Raw genomic sequence first — 22,876 nt, forward strand, 5'->3', positions numbered from 1 at the left:
GGGAGTGTGTGGAGTAGACAATGTAACAGATAAGGAGATGAAATGAGAGGAGAAGAGAGGAAAGCGGAGGATCAGGGAAAGAAGAGAAGCAGGAAAAGAAAGGATGTAGAGAGGAGAATCCATGAGGCAACAAAACAGAGGAGAGGGTTTCCTCCCCCCTCCCTATCAGTTCTATTTTTCTTTGGAAGCTTCCCAAACCTGCAGACACCAGAGGACCTGGGGAAGCCTGGCCTCAGTTACATTACTTCACACACGCAGCTTGAGCGTAATCTGTCCCATAACTGCACCGCTGCCAGGCCCCGACTTTCCTTTCTTTCTTCCTCCCTTTCTTCCCGTGTTTTCAAGTCTTTTTTTCCAGCTCTCATGACGCACTCTGGCATAATGAAACTGTTAAGAAGAGTCCGGTAGAAGCTGGGGCAGAGACCAAGAAAGGGGTTGGGGTGGGGTGAGGTGGGGGAGTGTAAAGTAACACCACACCAAGGCACTGTATTTACAACGCTCCTCTTTAACACAGGTCCTATTTATAGCTGCCAGATCTTTTCTCAGCGACTGCCACACACTGTTGCACCGTCACAAGCGCAGGCATCAGATGGCACCCGTGGATTGACACTGTGCCGTGCTGCCAAAGGGAACACGCCTTATCCTCTAGCATGTTCCTGTGCAAACCCAACCTCACCTCACTCCAAACAGCCCTCCACCCTTCACGCTGGCACATTCAGGACATTCCCTCCTCTCTGCTGTCTGCACTCAGTCTTTTCTGTTCCATCTAGAGATGGAAGTAGAGAAAAACGGACTGGAATGTTTCTGAAAACATCTTATCAAAGTAGTATCTCAGGAACATTTTCATTATTTATGTGTGTTTTTATAAGCAGTCTCCCAACTGCGATACATGTTGTGAATTGATCAGATTTTGATGAACCAGCAAAACACTTTTGGCCATATCTCAAAAATTCATATTAAACTTTATAGCCAAAACACACAGTGACAATGTAGCAATATGCTAAGGTCAGCTGTATTGTAACGTTGTACAACACAAAGATGAGGCGAAATGTCATAGAACAACATGCAAAACAACACTGATGTGTATCAAGACACTTTAAAAACTGTCATCTATGCAACTCTCTGTAGTTGTGATGTTGAATGTAAGTATATTGTGTTGGTGCAATATGATGTTTTATTGAATGCTGTTACAGTGACTATAACTACACAATCTTAATGTACTAACCTCATCAAAAAGAGCTAACTCAGTAGAAGTGTTCTCCTCTATGATGTTATGTTTCCAAAAAAGAAAAACTATTAAATTAATTGGACAAAATAAGATATTTCTCCCTAAATAAAGATGAAGTTAAAAATACTGTAATGACATGAGTTTAATACGGGACAAGCAGGAACAAACATATCATTAAGAGTTATGTTTTGCTGGTATGCAGACTGTTTTAAACACCTGCCTCTCAGGTTTCTGATACAGGAGAGGAATCATTCATAGTATCATGACTGCCCCCTCTGGACAGTTCCACCACACACACACACACATGATCACATGTGTTCTTCTAAGGAAGCTAAAAAACCTAATTTTGGACATTTTTTGGAACACACGCAAAAGCTGCACACAGCGCTCAGAGACACATTTAAAATCTAATTATGACGTCCTCAGCTCAGTATATTGATTAGTCTGTGCCTGCAGGGAAATTAAAGTTTCATTTGCACGATTACCAAATTCCATCATGCTGTTCATGTGAGAATGTTGATCATTTTTTCCCCTCAAAATATTTGTTTTGTACCTCAATGAGCCGTTTTCATGCATTCCATTTTTTTGTAATCTCCCTGCCTGTGGCTCCCAGTAAATCACTGGTTTTATTGAGACGCTGGTTCTGTTTTCTGGTGTGTGCATGTGGTTGTCAGAGGAAACAAATAAGGATTATATAAACTGTATACATAAAACAAAACGGACTACTTTAGCCTTAAGGATCTTTCTTATCTGAATTATCGTTAGTGTAAAGATAACAGAACTGTAACAACTTTGAAGTAAATGTGAACAGTCTGTTCTGAAAATATTAGCCATACCATGTGTTAAACTGGAGACTTGTAGAGAGTTAATAAATGGATTCAAACATTAAAGTAGTCATAATTCACTGCAAAACTACAAGTGTTGGAGTGCTCCCAGATTTACTTACTGTTCATTGAATTTATTCAAAAGTTTACTACTGAAATAAAAGCTGGCAGTCTTACGTTCAGCACAGTAGTCAGCACAGTATCACATGTGCTGAATATTATCCTTTTTCCATTTGTCCCTTTCATTCATGCATTTTGTTTTTATTGTATTTTTGTACATTTAGGTTTTTCACTTGGACAGGTGAACTGAAACAATTGTCAATGGGCCAAGCATAAGGAACTGTGAAGATTTGGTCAGAGCATACAAAACTTTCAGGCCTGTTGGGATGTTTCCTGGTTGCAGTGGTTATCTACATCTACTCTTATGTGACAGTGATGGCTGGTAGCAGGGTGCAGCATGGGTAGAAGGTGGGCACAACTATGTAAAAGAAGGCATATTACAGTATGAATCCAAGGAACTACGTAATCTCATTTCAGTTACTCGTCTGTCTCTGGGCAGTAAATAAAGCTGCTGTTTGCAGACTACTGTGCTCTGTGTCCCCAGTGGGAATAAAGCGATGACAGTGACTGCATAATGCACAAAGGGCGTTGGAGATTCAGGGTTGAATAGAGACCAAACAGCCCATTTTTGCCCTCAGGCTAGCAAACAGGTTGATCTGGCCTTGGTTTTGACAACAATGGGTTTTACAAGGTTTTTTTTAGCCATTAAAAATATTATGAACCGGTCTAGAGCATATCAGGCACTAATTTTTTTTGTGTGTTAGTTTGACCTGCTTCATTTGCTTTGGAGCGTGACAGGGAGCTGTGTTGACAATGGGATGGCTGTTACACCATAATAGAGGTACGTGCTGTTGTGTTGCTTGGCGGTATGTGATGCTGCTCTGAACCCTGGACTGGCGCTGTTTGTTAGGCCTGCTAGCGCTGACCAGACTGGGCTGAGCGTATAGGTATCTATCTGAGTGAGGCTGCTGTATGTTACGGCACTGGTGTGAGTTAGGGTGTGTGTTTACTCAACAGGCTGTTAACGTCAGTCAAAAAATCAATGTTTATCATCGCACGTGTCAAGAGAGGAGCTTGTTAGTGTGTGTACACCACTTTGCTTTGCCATCATCTCCTCATTGTCCCCAAACACACACAGTAACACACACATACAGAGACTCATGTGCCCTGACTCAGCCTTTATTGAGCCGGTGTTAGTGAATATACTCACCAGCTGGCCATTACGACTGTAGCACAACTCTACGGTAGTTTTCCATGTGTGTTGGAGGGTACAACGGGTGTACAATTGCTCAGTTGCATGGGCTTTCCATTGTAATATGTATGGTGGGCGGTGTGAGAGCGTCACCACTACTTCCTGTGCGCAATGCTGCACACACATTCACAAACAGACACAAGATGATTTTAGTGATGATGTACAACAATGTGGCACACAGCAAGAGAGAACAGCATCACAATGAATCCACTAATAACATGCTGCAGTCCGGGTCGTCCCCTGTTTCTGCCTCTTGCTCAGTTGTTTGGGGGGTGGGGGTGGGGGTTATGGTGGGTGGAGGTTTTGTAGCTGTTTTCTCAGCTCTCCCTTGGGAGTCTGTTCCAGCTGCTGCAGCTCCACACAGTCCCAAACCTCAACCCGACTTCACTGACCACGGCTGCAGACTGTGTACTGACATCACTGTCCGGTTGCGCACGCACAGGAAGCTCAGACCAGCACATACGCAGTCCAGCAGAGACGTCACGGCCAAGACGACTGACACACACAGATACACTGACGTCTTTCTATGGAAGTTGTAGTTCCCAGGACCTCGGAGTTGTAGTTCTCAGACATATTTTGTGGTATCACACACGACAATACAGCACTGATACACAAGTTTATGGCCTAAAGTAGAATGAGATGAGTTCTCAGGACATGTGCAGATCAACCCTTGCAACATATTAGTTTTGTATGTTTTTATTACACAGGTTATTAAACACAAGATGTTACAGTGTTTTGTTATCAGTATTAAAACCTTGCCATTGTTATTTAAAACCTGTCAGGCCTTCACAGAAGATATTTTAATATGTCACATTAGTAAAAAGGTATATTTTATTATATTGTGAGCGTGTGGTGCTTTATGTCCTGTATGTATAGTGATTGTAGATGTTCTGTAAACCCTGCATATTTGATGGGCCTAGGAGGCATCGAGTAGCATGCTTGGATAGTCACTGTCAGTCTGGAACACCACGTCATGTTTTCCACATGGAGGGATGCAAATGTGTATATTTGTGTGTTTATGTGGGTGGAACTATATTCAATGTTAAATGTGGGAATAGTAGTAGGGGTGATCAAGACTGACCATTTGATCCCACAGACTATTTTTACCTTACAATTTGACTAAATGTTAAAAAATAGTTTGTCCTCATAGGTTTGAAAATCAAACACTGTATCTTTATTTACAACTGGTGATCTTCCCGCATGTTTAAGAAAATATGGATGAGTGACCACAGGAATTATTGGACACATCTTACACAGCTTCACAAGAATTTTACCACCTTGTTTCCTCTGGTTCCTTGCACTTGTTCCTCCCTCCCTGCCTTCACTGTTTTGCCTGTGGCTGTGCCAGTGTGGTAGGTGTCAGGGGCTGCGGCTGTCATCCCTGGAGGTAAACACTCTCAGTTTTCACGTTCACAACCCTCACAACTCAAACTCAGCAGAAAAGAGAATGGCAAAGGGAAAATAATCTTCTGAGAAATATTCAAGAGGCATGATGTAGGAAGAGCCAGAGGGGGTTAGGTTGTCCTGTATCAGGCCCGGTTGAATCTCAGCATCGATCTCATAAATAATAGAGCTCCAGTGGCCATGTGATGATATTAGACGTGACATTCAATGGCAAACTGGATCCACCGCTCACACATTCTTGCACATGCACATATCCGAGGGTAACCCTGTAAATCTGTGACTAATCCAGTCTTACTGTTAAAGCATTTAAATGGAAGTATCCGAAAGGTCAGGTTAAGTTCCTGAAACATGAAGTTGAGTCAAAGTTTTTTTTTTCCTGTTTGGCTACAAATCACTGACTCACAACAAAGTCATCAATATGAAACAGCCTCATCAAAGAATAACAAGTTGCCTGCTGAACAAGACAAGCTCCTGTGTTTCCCAGCTTCTTAATAATATATAAAGAAACAGCTAAAGTCCAGTGCTCACAACACACACACACACACACACATATGCTTCCACTGCCATGTTTACTTATGTTTGCTGTCTGTCTTCTTTCATCAGTCATTCACCGTGACAAATCTCTGTGAGAAGAATCTGCAAGTCTGCATTTTTCTCCCCCAGCAGATTGTGTCTGTGGGTTTATCCTACCTGTTCTGCATTTCATTCATTTATTCATGCAAGCAACTGGTGAGCATCTGGGTCTCACAGGAGGCCAGAGCAGGGTGAGGTGAAAGGACAGAGGAACCAGGAACCAGATATTTTTATTCAAGTACTATAATTAAGTACACGTTTAAGCCACTTTACTTGTCCCAGCTGAGCTGTCCTTTGTACCGCTGACAGCTTTATGTGAAGACCGTGTGTTGAAACACTTCATTTAAATAACTGTGTGAGTAAATGTAAAAAAACCTACTAATATGTGGAAGTAGAAGTAAGTACAGTACCTAATGTTGACTGTGTCACCTGACGGGGTTGGAGGCTTCGAAAGCACTGCAAGTAGTCAGTGCTAAGCTAAAAAACACTGGTTTCCTGTTAATTCAGTTTTCCAAAAGCTTGATAACAAACAGCTCCAGCCATTATAGTATTTATGATTCTATGTACGGTTTGTAAACATGATTAAGAAGAGGTTAGAAAAAAATGCTCCCTGTGGAAGGCTACTTCTTCCTCTCATATTGGACTAAGGGTAGCCTTACAGCACCAAAGTCAGGCGTTATTACAATTACCGTTTTCTAAACACACTCTCCACCACCTCCTGAACCAACACACACCTCACCCTGAAGCTATACCAGAGAATTATAACTGCAGGACTGGGCTATCATTATGTTATTACCTTTGTATAACCTTAGGCCTTGACATGTCTGTGCTCAAATGTCTGTAAGCCCCCCAAATACCTTTCCTGATTTACTATTATGCATTATGAGGGAACTCCCAGTGCATGGTGGGTAAGAAGCCGAGACAGAGAAAGATAGATCAGATAACATCTGAGGAGTATAGTATGGCAGGCTCATACACAGCGTACAGGACCAATATGCAAATTCGTATCCCTGGTGAGTAGAGAGAGCATTTTACGTAATCCATGGAGTATAAGTAATGGCAGTGTGTCAAGACGGCTTTTTGAGTCACAGCAAGACGCTGGGTGAGAAGTAGATGAGCGCAATTCACATTAAAATAAACAGCAGCAGCAACAGCAGAATGCGATGCAAGTCTAAAACAATTCTGCTCATCCACAAACAGCGTGTAATAAACTGCACTTTTGCCCCTTGAGCATTTAAATTGCCTAATGCCCCACATGCAATAACCTGTCCTGACAAACCTGCTACGAAGGAATGAATGTGTCGTAACCGGAACTCATAGAATCAGTCTTAATATGCAAATCAGTCTGCGTGGAGCTGTTGCTTGGTTTTAATCTATGGCCCACTGATGATTATTGAAGTCTTTGCATCTTATGAACTGTTGTGGTATTCCTGCCAAAACCAAAAGCTGCACACAGCAACTCCAGCTGATTCTACTCAAATACTAAAATACTGCAGGATTAATTCAGAAGTAAACAGGTTTTTATAAGCCTGTAGGAAAGCATTCCTGTGAATGGTGAGCTGAGACAGCTGATGTTTAAACGTTCATCCTTTAGTGCATTCATCAGCAGTGAATGCTGCTATTCATTACTTTACAGTCCCCTCCAGAAGTTTTGGAACAGTGAGGCCAATTCCTTTATTTTTGCTATAGACTGAAAACATTTGGGTTTGAAATCAAAAGATGAATATGAGACAAACGAACAACATTTCAGCTTTTATTTTTAGTATTTACATCTGGATCTGATACACACAACTTACAAGATAACACCTTTTGTTATCTATGTGAGCAGATGTATTGGAACAGAAAGACTTAGTAAATTAAAGTGTAGAAGATTTAGTATTTAGTTGAAAATCCTTTGCTTGCAATAACTGCATCAAGCCTGGGACCCAGTGACATCATCGAACTTTTGCATTCTTCTTTTGTGATGCTTTTCCAGACCTTCACTCCAGCCTCTTTCAATTGTTGTTTATTTTTCCTGGGGTTACTCCCTTTAGTGTCCTCTTTAGCAGGTGAAATGCATGCTGTATAGGGTTTAAGTACAGAAATGGACAATGACCCGTCTACAACCTTCCATTTCTTGCCCCTGATAACCTCCATTGTTGTTTTGGCAGTGTGTTTTGGCTCAGTATGATGCATGATGATGCTGCATGATGAAGGATCTCTCCGTCAGTTTGGTTGCATCTTTCTTTCAATTGGCAGACAAATTGTTTCTGTAGACTTCTGAGGTTTTTTGCTGCTGCCATCATGTGTTACATCATCAGTGAAGATTAATGAGCCTGTCCCAGAAGAAGCCATGCGAGCCCACGCCATGACGTTACCACCACTGTGTTTCACAGATGAGCCTGTGTGTTGGGATCATGATCCTCTCTCTCTCCAAACTTTATCCATGTCGTCACTTTGGTAAAGGTTCATCTTTGTCTCATCAGTCCAGACCCAGAATGTCTATGATCCAGCCTGGCCTTCCTATTCTTCTTGCGAGTTCTTTGCATCTTCTGGTGTAGTCTCTGTACTTGTGTTCATGAAATCTTCTGCAAACAGTAGATTGTGATACCGTCACTCCCGCCCTCTGGAGGTTGTTGCTGATGTCACTAAGAGTTGGTTTACGGTCTTTCTTCAAATTGTTTCTGTCATTCTGTGGTCTTCCTGTTCAGGGTCTGTTGCTTCTTCCCCAGGACATTTCAAATTGTTGCACTGACTATGGCCAAAGTTTGTGCAATGGCTCTGATTGATTTTCCATTTTCTTCACAAAAACGCCTGTTTTTCACCTATAGACGGCTCTCTGGTTTTCATGTTAATTACAACTCTAACTAATTCTAAATGCAGTCTGCACAGACAAAACCAAATCTGAAACTTTGTGTATACATTCAGTGCTATTTATTATTTGAATAATCAATGTAACTGGACAAGCCAAGGGAACAAAACACAACCGTCAATCACATGTTCCAACACTTTTGCTCACATGAAAACTGGGTGGGTGCAAACAAAAGGTGTTATCTTCTAAGCTGTGTATCAGATGATCCAGATGTAAATACCTGGAAATAAAAGCTGAAATGTTGATCTTTGACTCATATTCATCTTTTGATATCAAACCCAAATGTTTTTAGTCTATTGTAAAAATAAAGGTATTGGCCTCACTGTTCCAATACATTTGGAGGGAACTGTATGTGAAAGTGTCATTTTTCAGTGTGTGTATAGCACACATGTGACTGAAGGCTCTCTCACTGTATGATGGCCTTTTTCATTCATCAGCACTCTTCATCATGTGGTAGGAGTATAAAAACCACAAACCCACTACACCTGCTGGAGAGATAGAAACAATCCCCTTAGATGACTTAGATGTAGATAAATATCTAAATACATGGAGGCAAGAATTCCCATAGAATGTAACTTTTACAACCACACGTCAAAAAATGAACAATAAGCCTGACCCGGATGTCTTCAGGCTGCATATTGTAATTAATGACATTTTTATATAAGAGCCAGGTGATACCCAGATTCACTACACATAAGATAATGTACCCCCCCCCCCCCACCCTTCCTACTGCCCTGGAGTGCTGCACAAGGAGTGGAAAATACAGTCACCTATAAATACACTGCACATAAACAACACGTAGAAACACATGGTTACACACACACCCTTTCACACACAGGCCAAGTGTCTTTAATATTAGAAAGCACAAGACTGACACTTGAGACACTTAGCACAGCAGTGTCACCCCCCTCTTACCCCACCTTCCACCCTCAAATTAGCCCACCCCTATAGGCAGTGTGTCCCTTAGGGTCCAGTCCGATCTGATCTCCTTCTTGCTGGCACTGAGTGAGCGAGGAGGTTTGTGGAGTGGTGGTTGGGTTCTGTGGTGGGGGACACATGCTTGTGACATCACAGCGCAGTTGGCTCTGCATGCCGAGGGCAGTCACACGGGGCATCACCAGGCCTGACGTACCCTCGCCTCTGAGTGTGTAAAAGGGTCATAGAGACCGGTGTAGTCTCTGTGCTGGGATTCTCCTTATCATATCATCATGCCCCCACCCCAACACACACTATGCTGCACCGATGTAACAAAAAAAACTCAAGGTTTGACATTTACACAACAGGTTTCTACATAATTCACTCTGTGTGATGTGTTTAAATTGCTGTTTGCCTAAAGTTCAGTTTGTTGCTTTTATTGACTGATCCATCAGCCTGTTGCCGTCTGCTCATCAAAAGCCACTGTTTCCTCTGCTGCTCCTTTCAAGTTCCATTCAGCGCTCACCTCTGTGTTCAGCTGAGCCTCCACATTGTTCCATTCTGTCAAATTCTTATGTAGACCTGTTAAATTTCTTTTGTTTTTCTCCCACCATCGACTGTCTCCACTTGTTTCCATCTTCCTGTAGTTATTCATATCTCTCTCCAGGCAGTGCCTTCTTCTTCTTCTACTACGCCTTGTTTCTGCGCTGTGCTCTCTATTTCTTTCAACTCCTCATCTAATGGTTTTCTTCTCTTTGTGCTTCAACCGTTGAAACTGTATCATTCAAGATCTCAAGATTCTGTTATATTTTTTACTTTTTTGACTTTTTTACATTTCTTTTCTCAACACTGCTTGTAAATGATCTGTTCTAAAACATATAGTCTTATTCTTTGTATGCAATTTCCCCATTGTGGGACTAATAAAGGTTTCTTAATCTTAATCTGTCTTTATTATCTCAACTAAACTGGAACACATCAAATTATGTGTCTTAATGGGGTATGACTTTGAAATAAAAATAGACAACAGAACATTGAGACACATACCTTTTTTTCAATGAGAAATCAGGGCACATTTATATTTTAACATGAAGTTTTCATAAATAATGCACAAATAGTCAAAATTACTTAACGTATCCTCTCTGAATACAATAACATGATTCCCATTCAGTGTCTTTAACAGCTATGAAATTAAGTGCCAAAATAAATGAACTTCAACTCAAGGATTTGCTTTCATACTAATGTCTGTATAAAATGATTCAGCTTTTGCTAATGTATTTAGGTCCTCATCAGCTTCTGATGAGATTTTATATCCAAGGGGTCAAAGGTCATAATAACTGAAACAAAAATGACTTCTTATAGACATGGATGTAAATGACCACTCATCTGGTTAGTGTAGGCATGCAACCAGAAAGAAGCTGTATGGGTCATGACTGGTATAGATAGTAACCCAGGTACCAGACCACCTTCTGGTTCTTAACAAGTTATTATAATTTGGCAGCCTTTCTATGAACTCACATGAGCATAACATCTGAATTCTAAACAGTCCACATCCCTGTATCTGCACATTAATAAAACAAAAGCGTTTGCTTTAGTTTGGCTTGTCTGCCTCACAGTAAATCAAATGTAATGGATTTCACTGGAGTTAGTTATTACTTCTTCACACTTCATGCATCAAGCATGAGGTGAGTGCGTGTTACAGAGGGTTATAGAGAGATGAAGTATTGATAGATGCAGACTCAGTCTTGGCTCAGGGTTAGATTCTTCTATTTCTGTCAGAAACCGGGTCCAAGACCTGAGAGCACACAGCTGGCACACACACACGCATTCACAAATTCTTTCTCTGCTCTGACCCTCCTGACCCACATACAGTACATATGAACAGCAGCCATGTGACCTGGATGGCAGAATATGGAGTCAGATTATTTTACAGTGAACAAGTTCTCACCTCTCAGCAGATCAGACTGCGCTACTGATCTCTGGCCATTAACAGAGTGCCGCACCAATTGGCCGCTGCAGCACTGACTAATTACTGACTGGTCACTGGCCTTATGACCACAGCATCAAGATACATTTGTTATGTGTCTTTAAATACTGTATGGGTATAGTTAAGGACACACAACCAGCATTATAACAGGTTTGTAATTAAACAGAGGAACTACTACTACTTTTTGCTTTATAAGTGTGTATTCACTATACAGTTTATAGTTAAACAGATCAGTTTTGTGCCAAGCCTGTGTGTAGCATTTCACTGTGTACATCCTGTCACCAAAGTCCCAAAATCCCCTCAATATTTGGACATCCCTCAGGATTCACTTGGTCAGTGAGCGTGGATCAATTCCACTCGCCTGTCTGTTTATCCATTCCACGCTTTACCAACCATGTGATCCGTTCAAAAAGACACACGCTCACATACTTCACATACGTGCATGCATCATCAGGTACTCTGCACTCATCTAGGAAGGAACGCTCTGCAACTACTTTGAAAAAGGAATAAGGCTTTAAAATCACAAGCCCTCTGCTGCACCTGATATCCTGTGTTTTATCTGCAGGGTGGGACATATACATGTGTGTGTGATGGATGAGTGAGAGAGTGACACAGTCAGTGTTAAACCACAGAGCAGCATGCGTCGTGTAGAACAGAAAAGACATATGACCTATTTACAGGTCTCCTGTGTGTGTGTGTGTGTAAGGGACCATCCCTTGTAAAAGTATGTGGTTTCTTCACAGGATATGGGTTTCTGTTGAAAAGACAAAGAGGAAGCACTCTGAAGAAAGCTTCTTTTCTTTCTCTGTCCTCTTATTGCTCCTTGCTTTCTTTCCACAAGACATCTCACATGTGCACGTTGAGGATGATTTAAGTAGAAAACAGGAGACACAGGCTTCCCTTGATCTTAGCATGCATGTTGGTTCATGTCCAGTCACTGTTGTTGATGTATGATTACTTTTTTTAATTGATCTGAGATGTTTTATGTTGTGAAAATGTACCATGACACATTTTAGCTATAATGAGCTCATCTGCTGAGGTGATAAATAACTCATGCAGTGACTTATTAGATGTGAAAAAAATAAAACCTAGTCGGATATATAAAATCGTCCTCCTGGGTTTTTACATAGTACTTTTAATGTAAATGAGATCTCACTTGTTAGCTGTCATCTTCTAAGAATAATAAGCTGTCACCCACGTACACTGGCCCCTCCAGGCCACACTAGAGGATGTTCCTTCCTTATAGCATGTAAGGGGGGGCTGCTGTTCTGCTGAGAAGATGGCCCAATCAGTCCAACAGTGCACTAACACAGAACTGGGTATTTTGTAAGGACTATGTCCAAGCACAACAAAATCCATATGACCAAGATGTCAGTTCAAAGGAGGTCCACCTCATAAAGGGTCACAGTATTATAGGTGTTTACTGCTCTGATCTTTTGACACAGCCACAGGAAAAGATTTAGTGGAAAGCTGACAAGAGGATTGCTCTTCCCTTCCCCCGGGACAATGGACAAGTCCACAAGTCCACAGTGGTGATGGCTGCCATTCAGGAATGTAGATTTGAACTTGTCCGGCACTCACCCTATTCACCTGAATTGAATCCTTTAGACTACAACCTAAGGAGTGACCATGATGTCATCACTGCTTCAGACAACTTCATAGATGGAAACGCAGATTTCTACAAAGAAGGGATCCATTCTGTTTCAAACCTAAAAACATTTTTAATAAAAAAATACAGAGCAAAAAACAGCTGATTTTAGTGATTTAATTGAGCAGAGCTTGCAATGACAAGAAATGAAAACAAACCTTTGTTTCACCCCCGAATGAAGCACTGAGTTGACTTGCACAGACAGTGTCAGGAGGAGTTTGAAACTACAGGTTGCAGCAGTGTGGAGGGTCACAGAGCTCCACATGCTGCCTGGGCCTGTTGACTCCTGAACACTGAGGGACAGCTTTACCGCGGCTCCTTCATATTTAATTGTTATGTTGAATTATTCTGGCTCACTGTCATGTTGTGCCACCGTGAATTGGGCCGTGGAGTTTGTGAGTGTATCTCAGTTTGTGTGTGTGTGTGTGTAGGATGAGGACAAGAGGGAGAGTGATGTGGCAGTAGTGCCTGAGTTTGCCACGAACACAGGAAGCCTTTCGGAAAGCAGAGCCATAGCAACAGAATGAATTAATGAACAGGACATGAATGCTACGTTTAACACAAGGTACAAGCTCACACACACACAGAAGCACAGGCAATGCCAGCTGGTGATTTGATATTCAACACAGATAACCTGGTGATGCAGGTTTGGTCAGAACTACTTCTACAGCACCAAAAGATCAGTCCACAGCAGCAGTCAGCTGTCGCTGTGCCAATACAATCTAATTATTATTAAATTAACTATTAATATATTTTAATCAAACCAGTCTAATGATCAGACCAAATGATTATTTCTGTTGTAGAAATTTACATTATAAAATCAAATGATTAGAAGAGGTTGAAACAATCAACAGTGAGAACATACACTCATTTCCTTTACTGAGTGAGAACAGCTTCATGTTGGTTTCTGCTGAGCCTGTGTTATTCAGCAAATAGTCTGCAGTGCCCCCCTCAGGAGAAAAGAAGAAAAAACACCCGGGCAAAATTCCAATAAAGCACATTTAGGATTTTGAAAAATAATATTCATGTAAAGTCGTACTTTATTACTGGCCAGGTGCAAAGAGACAGTCAGGAAGAAAGAGGTGAGTCCATTGTTGTACCAGCCATGTGGAAACTTGTTAGTCCTACCTGGGACTATAGTGCGGCTGATAAACTAAATAAAACTTCAGCACAGGTGGTGCTTTAGGTGGCCTGTACTGGAGAGCGTTCTGAACTTCTCACGAGGATGGCATACTGAGAAGTTAACCTTCATCCAAACTTACATTTTATCTGGACAGGTTTGTAATAAACAGGCAGAGCCAAAGGTTGGCATAACTAGACAGTTATATAGTAGTAAATTTATTTATTAAAAAAAGAACACAGATAAGCTGTTCCAAAAACTGTTAACAGCTTTCAATTGTTCATCACCTGTTTCAGTAAATTTACAAACACGCATCAGTTTTTACTTTTTATTGTACAATTTAACAATTACATTTTGTACAAATTCTGTTAACAAAAAATGCAATTCAGGCTGTAAGAAGAAATATTTGCTGGGGGCCTGAAAACAACAACGTCTTTAAATCTTCATGTAGCAGTTCTGGGGTCAACTGCCAATTGGAGGGAGGACAACACACACATACAGATGTTACATCTGAGGTGGGTCAGCATGGCTTCCTCTAATTCACTCAAAATACAGAGTGATGGGAAGAAGCAACTAGGTGGCTACCAAAGACAACTGAAGATCATGTACTGAAATGGTCACAACAATCTGTGTGTTGTAGTGATAGTGAAGCTTGTTCATTTGTTGTTTGGTCCAGGTCCAACGAGTTAAGAAGCTGAGGCGCAGGGTCAAAGGTCATCAGTTGGTGTTAAGAACGGGTGTATTTTCCCCAGATGTGAAGCATGAAGACCGAAGCGATGAATAGCAGACTCATCACCAGCACGGGCACTGGGCCGCTGTAAGATCAGAGATACCGATTAATACCCAGATTAACACATACACAAAGTCCCATCATTTGCTGTAACCCCAACCACAGCGAGAGTTTTAGTCGAGAGGCTGATTTTATTGATGAGTTTTGGAAACAAGGAGGGGCTCTCATCTCTGAAGGAGGCTATGAGTGGGGGTGGGGTGGAGGAGCACATCACTAAGTAGCAGCATTGCCATGCCAACCTACTCCTCCGCGGCCCCTTCCTCCCCCCTGTCAGAAGACTGTAATTGAGTTGACCTTTCAAAGTGGATCCTTTAATGAAGGTTTCAGGCCGGTATCTAACACAGGAACAAACACACACTCAATATACAGCACTGTATGGCGAGTCTGCCCTCCTCTGACTGCTGGAGAGACACACTCAATAACCACCACAGCACCATTGATCAACCAGGGCTGGCTATGGCCAGGAGACAGGGCACCATCATTAATATTAGGGGTGAGGATGTAGCAGAGTTTGAGAGTTTTCTAAACATGCACTTTCCTAACACACACAATTATGATGTAGACATTTAAAATCACGCTGATCCACAGCTTGTATGTCATGTCATAAACAGCCCAAATTCTGTGCATTTGTGAGTGGATGCAAGTTAAAATGTCACGCTGAAAAAAAGCTGAATTTTCTTGAGACTCTACAACTACTTTAACAAAAAGTTTTGTAAACTGTACTTACACTTTGAGGCCGGGTGAGTCTTCAGTGTAGAAGCGCCAGATGCCACCAGTCCCTGCCGATCCCGTCGTCCTGCCACCGCTACGAGTACTGCTGCTAGTAGCTTTTCTAAGGAACACACACATAAAACACACCATTATTCAGCCTCATCCCAAATTGTATACAGCAAGTTTTTGTACCTTTTGAAATAACAGCAAAGGCGAATTTTATACACTCAAGTCTCTTAACATGCATAACCATCTTATAAGTTAATGTGAGCCTGCCATTTAGAAACAATCACAGCCAGGAAAAAAAACTTGCTGTTAAACACTATAATGTAATTTCCACTGAAGTAGCTGGTGCTGAATGAGTGGATTGATTCATTGCTGCTTTGCTCATGTGAGGAGATTAAACAGAGGTTAATGAGGTAATGAAGAGGGTTGTAGTAATGGGTAACAGTGAGAGAGAAAACAGTGAGCCTCTGATTACACACTGATTAAGCCCACAGCGCAACATCTATCTACTCTGATAAATTGAAGGCACACAGAAGATACAGACGAGGGTGATCTGAAAATCATCAATCACTCTTTTCAGCGTGATGACATGAACAGGAGGGGTCAGAGTATTTAAAAGATAATTGGGATGCACAAGATAAGACTTATATTTGATGTAAAATGAACACTACTATACTTTTACACTGTCTTAACATGTGCAACAAGGGAAAAGGTGCCTTAGTGAGGAGCTAAGTCATTTATCATTATTTTACAAACCAGCTGTCATTTAATGTTGAATGTCCGATGACTGATGTATTAGTCCTCAGTCTTCCACAACTTCTAAACTAGATCAAGATGTGCAGGCTGTATGAGATGGGACTCCTTAGGATACCCATGTGAGTTTGATCAACTTGTGTAAAGTTTACCCCCTTTAACTTTGTGCTTGAATGAATGCATAAATAAAAGCTGAGTGGTCAGATGATGAGTTTGTGTACCTCTGTCTGACTGTGGAGCCTGCTGCTCGGGGAGCCACAGTCTTGCTGGGGGAGCGGCTGGATGCTCCAACATTAGTTGCACTTGCTGCTGGTCCAGGCTAAAAGAAAAAAAAAGACTTAAGACATGATTTAACTGTATACAGTACACTAGGGTTTGGCGATATTGGCAAAAAAATTAATCACGATTAATTGTGGCATTTAGCCGATAACAATTAATTTGACGATTAATTGATGACAATTGCACTTACATGTTTTTGACTCTAAATTGGCACAGTGTTCTAGCATGAAACCGACAAATCATCAGTCAAGTTGAGTAGTTAACTACTTCATTCTAACAGGTTAAGCTGGGTTAAGCTGGTTAAGGTTAAGCTGGTAAGTTGACTTTCAGCGGTGCAGTATGTTTCAAACACTCATGGCGGTCTGAACTGCTGACTGTGTTACTTTAAACGCTCTAGTGCTAGATATCCACTAATTGCGTTCACATTCCAGTAAAATGTATTTTCTGTAGTATGTCAACTTAAAATACAAGTTTTTGGGCTGACTTTACGCCACAGAAATGGCCACGTCCACAGACCATAAGCTAGCCTTACAAAGCTAGCTAACAGATAGCAAAACGTTAGCTGAGTTTTGAATGAATGCACTGGAGATGGTTAGCAGCAACAGTAGCTAACCAGAGGGAATTAAGGATCTTACCATTTTGTTGTATTTGTCAGAATATGAGCTGAAACCCTGAGCCTCTCTTCAAGCTGATGTCCACGTCAAATGAGCAGCAGACAATCGCTTCTGAATTGGTCAAAAATTGAGAAGAGACCCCACAAAGCTGACGCCTGTCTAAAAAGGACACGACTGCAAAATGCAAGACCGGCGAAGGCGACCAAAGAGAAGCCTGACCGGCTGATTGCATTCAATACAAAAAGCTTAAATGGAAAAAATCTTAAAAGGCACTTTTTATCCTGTTAGTCTTTGTAATACATTTTAAAAGTCTTTTGTTATTTATTGGATTGAATTTGTTCATAAACGTGTATGTTATTAAAAAGGCAAAAAAGTGAACCGCCCTGACTCCGAAGGAGACGTGTCTCACAGGAAGCGCGTCTCTCTCATCGGAGGAAACAGGCGCCATTGTGGTTCAAACAGTAAAGTGCGGGTAAGGTAATCACAACGGCTGATTTGAGCCAAAATGGCGTTTAAACCACAGTGTTGCATGTTCCTCTGCTAAAGAAACACGACGGGTATATCACAGGTTTCCAAACTTGGACAGAGTAGTGAAGAGATCCAAAGGTAAACAATAAGTGTACTTTAATTAAATAGATGTGGTTGTGATCTTTTTACTAATGTTTACTAATTTCGCTACAAAACTGCTTATTTTTACAGCCCCATCGGCTAATGTTCATAATCATATCACTGCAACTTCATTGACAGCTATCCAAAGCCAATATGTCATTTGTGTAGTATTGACAATTAACCTTTATGCCAGTTAGCTACCTGTCTTCCCTTTAGTTACATGGCAGAGTAAATGAAAGCATTTTAACATGGCCGATATATTTTCTGTAAGTCAGACAGTGTTGTGGTGCTTTCAGAGGTGGCAGTAATAAATAATGTTACAAAATTAACAAGGACTAATTATTTAAGTTTGTCAACAAAACAGCATCTTACAGATCAAAAGCAGCCATTGCTACCCAATAAAATGATGACCAAAAATATGTTAGGGTTTAACTGTGTCCTGTGTTGTGTGCAGGATGGCTCGGGTGGTGTTCCTCCATCCAGACCTTGGTATTGGGGGAGCAGAGCGGCTGGTGGTTGATGCTGCTGTTGCCCTGAAATCACAAGGGTGTAGTGTTCAGATCTGGACGGCCCATTATGATCCAGCGCACTGCTTCTCTGAGACACTGGACCCAGATCTGCCTGTGGTATGTGAACACACACACTATAGTATAGATATAAGACACAAATATATGAGCTATGGTTATTGAATAGGTGATTTGGTTGTTTCTGTTACTGTGATAGGTATGTGTGGGTGACTGGCTACCCACCAGTGTCTTTGGCTACCTGCATGCAATGTGTGCCTACCTGAGGATGATCTATGTGGCCTTCTACCTGGTCTTCCTCAGCGGGGTGGAATATGATGTTGTCTTCTGCGATCAGGTAAATTTTGTCAATGATCATGTTTGATTGTCACTTATTTGACTTACTGTAAAGTGGCTTTGTTTCATAACTGAATGTCAGAGAATAGGTTCTATTGTCAGTGGTATCTTCTGTTTTGTGTCACATCCTGTTAGCGTTCCTTAACATGAAGTGGACACAAAACATTGTTATTCACAGCTGTTGAGCTCACTTATAATATGAATGATTGTCAATGAAAAATGCCATACAAAGCTCACCAAGACATTTTTGATAGTTATTTAGCATTAATACATACCTATATATGAGAAATAACCTGTAACTACTGTTTTATTTTGACCCCAGGTGTCGGCATGTATTCCGGTTCTGCGACTGTCACGCCGTAGGAAGAAAGTTCTGTTCTACTGCCATTTCCCAGACCAGCTGTTGACCCAGAGGAAATCCACTCTGAAGAAGCTGTACCGTGCTCCCATAGATTGGTTTGAGGAACGCACCACTGGCATGGCTGATATGGTATGTAACCAAGGCTGGGAGGGGGCTGTCTGCCCCTTTAGCACAGATTAGAGAGTAGCTAAAAGGGTCCTGCCTGAAGATTTCAGTGCACATCTTTTAGAAAATCTGTAAAATAATATAATGAAATTTTAAACTAATCAGCTAATGTAATTTTCTTCTGCTCTAATATGTTAAAGCTTAGATGAAGTAGTTTAGAACACTTGTTGACAGTAAAGATTTGATCTTTTGATTCAAGTAAAGATTGTTTTGAATTTATGGCTTTCATTGGCAAAACATTAAAATATACTGTCATTAGAAGCAAATGAAGCAGTTGTAAAGAACTGCAATACAGCTGTCACTCAGAAAAAATTATATACAATCAGATAGGGATAAAACAAAATTCATACCAAGCTATTTTTGTAGATGGTTAATATAATATTTATAGCAGTTTACACAAAAATAATAGTATAGTACAACAGTTTGAATGATAATACTGATTATTTTAAATATGATATGGCCTGATCTCCAAAGGCATTCTGGTGTAAAAGCTCAGGGCCCTAAAAGAAATGAAATGACATTTTGATTTTAGTCTAGACTTCAGCATAGTCACAGACCTCAGGCGCTCATAGGGAATTATAACACCTGTGATATATGTTAGATCGTTATAAACTAATCTCTCTGTACTTCCTCTTAGATTCTGGTAAACAGCAAGTTCACCGCAGGCATCTTCAGGGAGACCTTTCATAGTCTAAGTAGAGTCCAGACAGATGTCCTCTATCCCTCCCTCAACACGCGTACCTTTGACCAGCCATCCACCGAAGCACAAGGCCTGGAAGGGCTGCTCCCTGAGGGAACCTCCTGCCTGTTTCTCTCTCTGAACAGATATGAGAGGAAGAAGAATTTAGGCCTGGCTCTGGAGGCTCTGGCAGTCCTGAGGATCAGCCTTCCTTCAGGCCTGAGAGCTGGCATTCACTTGGTGGTGGCCGGGGGCTACGATGACCGCGTTACTGAGAACGTTCAACATTACACTGAACTGAAAGAACTAGCAGCACAGCTCCATGTGGAGGACTGTGTTACTTTTTTGCGTTCCCCCTCTGATTCACTGAAGGTGGCGCTCCTTCAGGGCAGCACTGCTGTGCTCTACACCCCCAGCAGAGAGCACTTTGGGATAGTACCTGTAGAGGCCATGTACTGCTGCTGTCCTGTTATCGCTGTGAACTCCGGGGGTCCCCTGGAGAGTGTGGCAGATGGGGAGACGGGCTTCCTGTGTGAGCCCACAGCGGACGCTTTCTCTAAGGCCATGGAGCGGCTCGTCAGGGAGCCGCATCTCCGCAGGGAAATGGGACAAGCTGGGAGGAAGAGGGTACAAGATAAGCTCTCTCTACAGGCCTTCTCGGACCAGCTGTACGGGTACATTGTCAGGCTTAGCCAGTGATGTGAAGGCTGAAGGAGAGTAAAAACAAAACCAGCGAGAATTTGAAAAAACCCAGTCCTCTGTGGAACTGACAAACTGTGGATGACTGAGGTCTGCAGAGAGTGGAAGTGGAGGTCTTCTACAGATGACGTATGTGTATATGTGCAGGGTGGAGGGGCTGGCGGAGTATTATGAGGACTTAGAGGACAATTAATCAGCATTCCCCTGGAGTGGTTGCTGAGAGGGGAAAAAGGACAGAATCTCTATACCAATTAAGAAAAGAGTAACGAGTTTACCTATCCTCTGAAAAGATACCACCCCTGCAATCTGTGTGTATGTGAGTCATCATAGATGTGTAGCACTGCAACAAGAGTCCACCTGAAGGATTGATTGAATGGGACAATGCTAGAGTGAAATGTTTCACACTGTTTTTTTCTTTCTTTTTCTACAGTAGTCTTTGTCTTTGTGTGTTTTGGAGATGAAGAAGAAGAATGTAGTTATCACCATGTGCCATCAGGCAGTGCACAGTCTTAGATCGATAAACAGGATGCTTTCCTCCATTTCCTGTCCACCCAGAGCTTTGTTCCCCTTCTCGCATTCAGGAGACGCCGGCCTGTCCATGACTCCTGCTGCCGCATGGAGGTTATTAGTAGATGATAGGGAGTGTTTGGCTTTATTAGAGGTCTGGCTGACGGGCAGTGCGCCTGTGTCTGGGTCATTATCAACAAGGAGAATAGCAGAAGGTCACTGTGTCTGCTTGCTGGCCTCCTCAGTCCTCATACTGTATAGAAATGCTCTTATTGACATTCCTGAAGTCTTAATAAACAAGAGGACACATAGTTTCCCGAGTCTTATGGAGCTCGCTTTTTTTGGCCTTTAATAGGGATGGATAAGGATTTTGTGGGTGAGCATGGAGGCACAGAAACATTGTTAATGCGGAGGACGGGTCTGGATGTGAGTTGTTCAACGAAACATTCTCAGACAAAGCAGCCGCAAAGGATTTTTTATTTGCTCAACAAAAGGAGGGTCTCACAATTCTGTCTCCATCCGATGCTTCATGATCATTTCTGGAGTCTGACTGGTGTCTGTATGGGCTTTACTTCTTTTCTTAAAGGGAATCTAGAGTAAAATAGTCAGGTCATTAATTAATCTGCACTGCTAAGTTTGTCAGACAATTGTGAGAAAACATGCTTTGAAGATCCTTCTATATGGAAAAAATGAAAGATGATCCCAACATCAGAATTAATTTAACAGTAATTGCTTGGGAAAACAACTTCAAAATTGTTGCTTAAACAGTTTAATTGTGAGCTCCAACTCTGCTGAGCCACTCTCACCCACCTGGTTGCACGCAGCGTGGCCGCATCGAACAGACGCTGCAAAGTGCTCACTGTTGAAGTTCATCAGGTCGTATTTAAACTCCCGATGCAGAAAGGTGTCACAGCGATGCGTGACTGTCTCCTGTGGAGATGCAACCAGGCTGAGTTTGTTGTTGCTGACCCTGATTCGGGTTCCTGCTGGCACTTTTAAATCAGTGATGCTCTGCACACAGATCTTCTTCAGAACATGGTCACTGTCTGACCCTGGAATGATCAGCTGAAGGAAGCTGCGGCTTTCTGTGTCAAGTTCTGAAGACAAGGAAGACTTTAACAATTTAAAGGTAGCACAATGGTAGTTTATAGATCACATGAAATCAATTTTAGTGATTATTTTTATTTATTGAATATTTTTAAATGATTTTAAATTCCAGAATTGATACCAGAAATGATACCAGAATGAGAAGTAAAACAACTTCTTAACTCATCTAAGCTGAATCATTTTATCCTGCAGACACTGCCAGCCTCGGATATATGCAGAGATATGCGTCTGTCAGGTCTTCATTTTAGGTTGTGTGGTTCACCTGCATTGACTTTTCAGTTCCCACATCCCCTATTGATTCAGACATTTCTTCAGAGTCAATTTCAAAAGCAAAGAAAGCAACAGCGGTGCTGCTTGATTTTCCAAACTACAAGTTATTTGTCCCTGTAGGTCCAATTAGTGCAGGTGGCAGTGCTTTAATTTAAAGTAGATGCTACAGTCAACATGAGGAATATCACAGTCAATTTATGTATTAGACCCCGATGTACTGATTATTGTAATCTGTAGTTTGTTCTAATTTAATATTCCGGATCACTCGGGTCTAAGAAATCCCACCTGACATTTCATCACAGCTATTTTTTTTTATTCACTATATTGAATATCACATCACCTTCTTAAACCTATTGTTTAGCTTACTCAGGGGACTTTTGAAGGTAGCTGTCTTCTTCATGAGCTCACATTAAAACAAAGAAATGAGCCTCAGGATCACACTTCAGCCTAAAATTATCATTCATCCATCTAGCTGGTTTTGATGGGAGGAGTCATGTTTTGTTGCCTTAGGGCTAACTGATTTCTGCCTTCCTTTCAGCATAACCAGATCATGGCCCCATTGTTAGAAATCTGCAGACTTTGTTATAAGCAGACACAAAGCCCAGTG

The 22,876-nt window shown here is 41.6% G+C and overlaps 2 protein-coding genes across 2 annotated transcripts; one reads left to right on the plus strand and one right to left on the minus strand.

Moving 5' to 3' along the window:
• Nucleotides 1–14,173: 14,173 nt before the first annotated feature.
• sec61b (SEC61 translocon subunit beta) lies at nucleotides 14,174–17,191 on the minus strand. The gene is made up of 4 exons (XM_028425496.1): nucleotides 17,034–17,191; nucleotides 16,341–16,438; nucleotides 15,377–15,481; nucleotides 14,174–14,674 (listed from the first exon to the last, which is right to left on the minus strand). The coding sequence occupies exons 1-4, from the start codon at nucleotides 17,034–17,036 to the stop codon at nucleotides 14,587–14,589; spliced, it is 294 nt and encodes a 97-aa protein (XP_028281297.1). The 5' UTR covers nucleotides 17,037–17,191; the 3' UTR covers nucleotides 14,174–14,586.
• Nucleotides 17,192–17,471: 280 nt separating this feature from the next.
• alg2 (ALG2 alpha-1,3/1,6-mannosyltransferase) lies at nucleotides 17,472–21,208 on the plus strand. The gene is made up of 5 exons (XM_028426232.1): nucleotides 17,472–17,618; nucleotides 18,076–18,247; nucleotides 18,345–18,482; nucleotides 18,804–18,971; nucleotides 19,645–21,208. Exons 2-5 carry the CDS (start codon nucleotides 18,077–18,079, stop codon nucleotides 20,383–20,385), a joined length of 1,218 nt encoding a protein of 405 aa, XP_028282033.1. The 5' UTR covers nucleotides 17,472–17,618; nucleotide 18,076; the 3' UTR covers nucleotides 20,386–21,208.
• Nucleotides 21,209–22,876: the final 1,668 nt, after the last annotated feature.

Source organism: Parambassis ranga, chromosome 16 (assembly GCF_900634625.1).
Source record: "Parambassis ranga chromosome 16, fParRan2.1, whole genome shotgun sequence".
In the NCBI taxonomy this organism is placed as follows: Eukaryota; Metazoa; Chordata; class Actinopteri; family Ambassidae; genus Parambassis; species Parambassis ranga.

What these genes read in the sequence shown, in the direction of transcription:
- sec61b (XM_028425496.1), bottom strand. An exon ending in GGCTCCACAGTCAGACAGAG is followed by an intron (nt 15,482 to 16,340) that starts GTACACAAACTC and finishes TGTGTTCCTTAG; the next exon opens with AAAAGCTACTAGCAGCAGTA. An exon ending in GACTCACCCGGCCTCAAAGT is followed by an intron (nt 14,675 to 15,376) that starts GTAAGTACAGTT and finishes CTGATCTTACAG; the next exon opens with CGGCCCAGTGCCCGTGCTGG.
- alg2 (XM_028426232.1), top strand. Translation starts at nt 18,077, where the DNA reads ATGGCTCGGGTGGTGTTCCTCCATCCAGACCTTGGTATTGGGGGAGCA. An exon ending in ATGTTGTCTTCTGCGATCAG is followed by an intron (nt 18,483 to 18,803) that starts GTAAATTTTGTC and finishes TTTTGACCCCAG; the next exon opens with GTGTCGGCATGTATTCCGGT. An exon ending in CCACTGGCATGGCTGATATG is followed by an intron (nt 18,972 to 19,644) that starts GTATGTAACCAA and finishes ACTTCCTCTTAG; the next exon opens with ATTCTGGTAAACAGCAAGTT.